The 6,513-nt window shown below is 33.7% G+C and overlaps 1 protein-coding gene across 1 annotated transcript; it reads left to right on the top strand.

The window, feature by feature from the left end:
• The first annotated feature begins 3,491 nt into the window (after positions 1-3,491).
• LOC123228867 (12-oxophytodienoate reductase 2-like) lies at positions 3,492-6,052 on the top strand. Its single transcript, XM_044654351.1, has 5 exons — positions 3,492-3,684; positions 4,488-4,628; positions 4,744-4,874; positions 5,030-5,206; positions 5,290-6,052. Exons 1-5 carry the CDS (start codon positions 3,614-3,616, stop codon positions 5,880-5,882), a joined length of 1,113 nt encoding a protein of 370 aa, XP_044510286.1. The 5' UTR covers positions 3,492-3,613; the 3' UTR covers positions 5,883-6,052.
• Positions 6,053-6,513: the final 461 nt, after the last annotated feature.

Below are 6,513 nucleotides of genomic sequence, written 5' to 3'. Positions count from 1 at the left end.
TTCGTTTGCTACCAATTACGTTATAATTGAACAAAATGTAAAAATTAGGTTGATTGACTTGTTTTTTGAGAACACCACACGGTCATGTGGTATGGGCCACATAACTGTGTGTATGGATTCCAGAATTTAGTCTAAGTCTAAGACATTTTGATGATCATCAAACATCATTGTCTGATTAGCGATAACTATGATACATAGACTTTTCGTGTTAGCTTGTGCAAGATCATGTGTGGGGTGAAATGACCAAAATACCCTTAAAAGTAGTATGATTAGAAAGAGAACACAAAAGGAAAGTATAATAAATATCTGAAGGGGCATAGAACTATGTTAGTCCAAATACACGCTCGTGTACTGATAAATAAGTACATATGAGGAAAAGACACGAGAAGGTGGTCGTGTGTGAGTAAACTAAGGAAACACACCCCCGTGTGTCTAAAGGTACACACTTGTGCATCTAACATAAAAGAAAGAAAAGAATAAGGGAACTAGGCTGGAGAGTTAAAGGTCATTTTAAATAACAATATAAAGACCTCAGGTACACGATAGTATCCTATGGACCTGAAAGTTAAGATATAAAATGGTTCGAGAAACAAGTATTAGGTGGAAGTGAGTATGAGCCAAAGTTACTTAAGGCTTGAGATGTAGCATGCTAGATATCATAGAATCATTACAAATGGGTACCATGAGTACATAGTCACTCTACCATTCGCAGTAAGACATCAGACCTATAGTAGGGTATATGCTTGTAGTTTAGTCCAACTAAGATACAGTTGGCGTAGTGAACCATAAATATAGCCCATATAGCCAAGGTGTCAGATCTTTGTATTCTATTCAGATTGATCAACCTAATATACAACTTCAGTTATAGTTTGCAGATTTAGATGCTTCCACTAAGTTAGGTAAAGTTACATTAGATAGAAATCTAGAGGAGTGGTTTCTTTATGGCCGAGAGGGACATAAGTCGACCCGAGAGTTATGATATACTGCTTAGATAGTCCCTAAAGTACAATATGAGTACAAAGACAATACACAAAACTTTTCATCATCCATTAATGAGTTTAATGTTGACTTTGAATGATAAAGTTATCACAGGTTGAGTTGAAGGGCATTTTAGGGATTCCAGTAATTATTAGTTTAATCTCTTACTTACTAAGTGTTTTACCACTCATTTTCTTACTTTCATATGTGCAATTATAGGTCATCATGATTGTTACAAGATGAGCATCAGTCTGCGACCGTAGAGCATTGAGGGCAGCATAGTCTTTTCAGCTTCTGTTTAATTCAATTTTTCATTGATGTTTTAGACTACATACATTATGTTCTTGTATTTATGTTTTCATATTTGGACACCTTTTGATGCTTCCAATTATTTTTGAGATAAGGGTATTTTAGTAATTTTATCAGTTTTAATAAATGAGGATTTGTAAAGTTATTTAATGAATTTATTACTTGTTTAAACTTAAATGCATGCTCAAAATAAACAATTTAGTAACACTTTCCTCTGAAGGATAGTACTTTTGAAGAGGGTGTTACATTTGTCTTTTCCGCCCAACCTTCCTCTTTCCTTGAATCTATTGTCAACCTCTTTTCCTTCCATAATTTAATCTCTTAGCATAAAATGATGTTTCCTATGTCTAAAGCAAGTCATTTCCTTCTAAGGGCTTGAGCTTGAGTTGTATTAAAGTCATTTAAAAGAGTAATTAATTAAAATAACTTTATTTAAGTAGTTTATACTAGGGTTAGATTTGAGCCAAGTCGAGCTTGACTTAAATCAAGCTTTGAATTCGACTCATTACTAAAACAACGTTATTTTTAATGCATATTATTGAAAACAACATCATTTTGTATTAAATTTTTTAAGCTTGTGAGTTTGATGAGTCAAACATCCCTAAAGTTGGAGCTCGAGCCCGAGCTTAGAAATATTAAACTTTTAGGCTTGAGCTCGCTTGAAAAGAGCTCATTTTGGGCTTGTTTAAGTTAAGTTTGAGCTCGAGCTTAAACATGCTTGACTCTAATATAACCTTAGTTCGTAAAATTTTATCTAATATATTATGGTTATAAAGGTATAATCAATAGAATAAGGCTGGGTGGATTTACAGTAATATATAAATGATATTCTACGGACATCTATTTAGGCATAAATATATGCTTAAACAATTTTTGAAATACTGAAATCCCGCACTTTCTCTCGCTCTCACACTCACACTTGCATTTGCATCTATTATATTTTTCGTTCTGATTTGGATATATCAACAATCAAACCAAAAATCGACCTATTTTCAAACAAATTTATGAATATTTCGATTCATAAGTTACCCAACTTAAAATCAATATGATAGTGTTCGAGTATACCGTTAAAGAAAACACTGTCGAAAAAGAACACGACTGAAGAAAGATAATTACTAGAAAAGGGAATTATTGGAATCAATATTGAGTTTGTAAAAAGTAAATTCATTAAAAGTTTGTCTAAAATAGTTTAGACACAAAATTTTGTACCTATTTTAATTAATATCTTTAACAAATATATATAATTAATAGGCCTACCTGCCAAAAGTTACAACTTGTTGTAGCATAGCTCGTGTCATGAACCTATATATTTTTGTACGCTAGCTAGTATAAAGTCCTTTGATTGTGCAGGTCAAAGTCGACTCGACATGGTTTGTCAGCATGGTGGGTCGCACTGACATGATCCACTATTATGTTTAGCTCAAACCAAATATTTGTGTTTTTTTTCTTTTGAGTTTGCTCCCTTTTCTTGTAGGTTCGAGTGTTGCATCTTAACAAAATCAATTACACCCCTAAATAGTTAATGTAATTAATGAGCAATGTTATATATACATATATTTGGATATATAATTGTATACACGCATGATGTGTTATCATATGATTAAATATTATTTTATCATTAATTCACAATCACTTAATCATATAATATCAAATCACCAATGTACCAAATTGTATACTAATAAATGTATGTACATAGTTTTTTTATTGTAATTAATTTCCCATAATATAGTTTTCTTAACAATAAAACTAAGTATATTTACTTTGATTATATGAATGGACATATATTGATTAGATGATTTTAAATTAATAATAAATTAATATTTGATTATATAATAATACATATAAATATATATGTATTCATATACTTAAAATGAATACGTATAATATTACATCTTTTTTAATGAGCTTTGTTCTATTGTCCAATTACAAGTCTACCTAGTTTAATTTACTTTGAAGCATGCCATATAATTAGTGCCTAAATTATATAAACGTATATAAACCATTAGCTAAAATATTACACTAGTGCAAATGTGTATAAAAAAAATATGTTCACAGCAAACTTGTATGATGTAATTTTGTGCATTATTGGTGGTGGGTGGGGGCGGCGGCTAGTCAAGATTGACGAACAAATTTACGTAATTTCTCACGTCAGAATTTTTTTTTGGCCCCACCACCGTCAGATGCAGTTTTCGTCTTCGCATTTTCGGCTGTTTTTCTTATCATACTCGTTGCTCTTTGTTCCCACCACACTATAAGTACTCCTGATTTTACAACCTCAGCAACTCAACACTTTTGTTACTAAAACGGCAAGCTCAAAGCCTCGAACATGTCCGAAGAAACTCCTCGTATTCCTCTTCTCACCCCCTACCAGATGGGCCCGTTTAATCTTTCTCACAGGTGGGTATTATAACTTTGAAAATGTTACATGTTGCACCCCTTGTACTCCATTTCTATTGGTTTTTGTTGATGGGTTTGGATCAATTAATATGATTCTCTGACTTCCGGGTAAATGAACTTTTGTTCGTTGGGAAGGAGCCACCGAGGACCCAGTGGGTGCTCATCTTCCCATTGACTCCTAATGTTTTTGTTTGATGGGTTTGGATTAATATGATGTTCTGACATCTGGGTATGCTTTTTCTTAGCTGGGTTTTTAACTTTTTTTATAGTGGCACAGGCAGGGAAGGAGCCACTGAGGGCTGAGGGGGGCTCCATGTCCCAGTGACATTGGATGATTGAGCTAATCTCCTTCTATTTTTTCTTAATTTGTAACAAAAGCCCTTTTCTTCTGTGAAAGTAGTTAAGTATCTATGTCACCCATTTTTCCATGTGTTGACTTTTTTTCTTCAACCTCCAGTATAGTTCAAGTTTTTATTTTTCTTCTTTGATATAATAATTTCTATTTTTCTCTTACATTTAATAGTTCAGTTTTTAAAAAATCTTGGTTCCGACATTGTGCCCAAGGATCACTGAACAAAATTGGAGAGACAGTCTATATAAACTGTTTGTTTAGCTCTTGTTTTGACCCGCTGATTCTTCAGCTGAGATGACACTTTTCTAATTAAAAAATAGCCTTTCATGCATGTAAATTTGCTAATGGGTTAAAATAGTGGTAAAGTAGTATAGTGTTGCAATTTTATGACTTTGTTTGGATGGATAGGTATTATTGAACTTTATGGTTGATTTTCTGTTGTATGCTTCAGGGTTGTTTTGGCACCATTGACAAGACAGAGATCTTATGGCAATGTTCCTCAGCCTCATGCTATCTTATATTACTCTCAGAGAACCACCAAAGGTGGTTTTCTCATAACTGAAGCCACTGGTGTTTCTGACACTGCTCAAGGGTAATTAATTTTGTTTATATATGTCTTAGATTAGAATTGTAAGAGCACTTGAGGTTTTAATTTGAATTATTTTGGTTGAAATTTGATAAACTCTTTTGTTTCTTTGATTTTTTAGGTATCCACATACTCCTGGTATATGGACAAAGGAGCAAGTTGAAGCATGGAAACCTATTGTGGATGCTGTTCATGCCAAAGGTGGGATCTTCTTTTGTCAGCTTTGGCATGTGGGAAGAGTTTCAAATAAAGGTTTATTCTATTTCTCTGTCTTTTGTATATTGTAATGGCTGAATCATTTCTGGGTTTATCAAATTTAGTAAGAGCTCAATCGTTTTTTTTTTTAACGTTTCATTTATGTTGTTTTGGTCAGATCTTTATTTGTTCTCACTGTCTTGTCTATTCAGATTTCCAGCCAAATGGTGAAGCTCCAATCTCCAGTACTAACAAGCCATTGACACCTCAAATTAGATCTAATGGCATTGATGTCGCACAGTTCACACCTCCAAGGCAACTAAGCACAGATGAAATCCCTCAGATTGTGAATGATTTCCGGATTGCTGCTAGGAATGCTATTGAGGCTGGTAATTTTTACCCTTAATTTTCTATAAAAGTTTTCATAACCCACATCTAGTCTTGATATTCAAACTGCTAATGTTGTGTATAGGTTTTGATGGAGTTGAGATTCATGGTGCACACGGTTACTTAATTGAACAGTTTATGAAGGATCAAGTGAATGATCGGACAGACCAGTACGGTAGATCGCTTGAGAACCGTTGCCGATTTGCACTAGAAATTGTTGAAGCTGTTGTAAATGAGATAGGAGCAGAGAGAGTTGGGATAAGACTATCTCCCTTTGCAGACTTTATGGAAGCAGGGGACTCAAATCCAAAAGCATTAGGTCTCTACATGGCAGAGTCCTTGAACAAGTATGACATTCTTTATTGTCACATGGTTGAACCCAGAATGAGAGCAGTTTTAGAAAAATGTGAATGTCCTCACAGTTTACTGCACATGAGAAAGGCTTTCAATGGTACTTTTCTCGTTGCTGGTGGTTTTGACAGGGAAGATGGAATCAAGGCTATAGTCGAGGGTTGCGCAGATCTTGTTGTTTATGGTCGTTGGTTCTTAGCTAATCCTGATTTGCCAAAGAGATTTGAGCTCAATGCCCCTCTCAATAAATACCATAGAGATACTTTCTACACAGAGGATCCTGTTATTGGTTACACAGATTATCCATTCCTTGAAAGGACATATTAGGACTTTTCTTAAGATTATTTGGCCTTGCATTTTTAACTCAGTGTGATTTCGATTATGGTCCTACTTTATTTTCTTATATCTTTTAAGTGTTATTTTTGTGCTTGTATGAATTTAGAAAATAACTCAGTTGATAATAAAATAATAAGGGCAATGACTGCTTCTTATCGTTATTTTTTTGGCTGCATAGACTTATTATATTTTCTCAGTGTAATTTTCTCTCCAAACGACTATTTTAGTGTGAATTGTAGCTGCAATTACTCATTTATATGCTTATAAAGTAAATTTACAAACAACTTTATTATATAGAATTATTATATTTTACTATGTAACCTTTCATTTAAAATGTTTTACCGCCGAGAGGTAAACAAGATTTCACTTCGGACATATTTGCGTTTGTAAGTGTATAACACGTTAATGCCCCATTCCAGGGGCATGTTGGGCGAAAAGTGCCCACTTTGCCATCTTTCAATTTTGTTTTTTATCCTATCATTCGAATATTTTATGTACACTTCAGTTATATTATGAGATTAAAATTAGAAAAAATCTGTTTTACCCACTGATGTGATTGCTCTGGACCAGGGAAACTCAGCTAAGGAAATATTTTGGTTCAGTGGCAAACAAAGAGTAGTTA

This window comes from Mangifera indica, chromosome 11 (assembly GCF_011075055.1).
Source record: "Mangifera indica cultivar Alphonso chromosome 11, CATAS_Mindica_2.1, whole genome shotgun sequence".
Classification (NCBI taxonomy): Eukaryota; Viridiplantae; Streptophyta; class Magnoliopsida; order Sapindales; family Anacardiaceae; genus Mangifera; species Mangifera indica.
The sequence above is the reverse complement of the archived record's forward strand: the minus strand, read 5'-3'. Positions and strand labels throughout refer to the sequence as shown.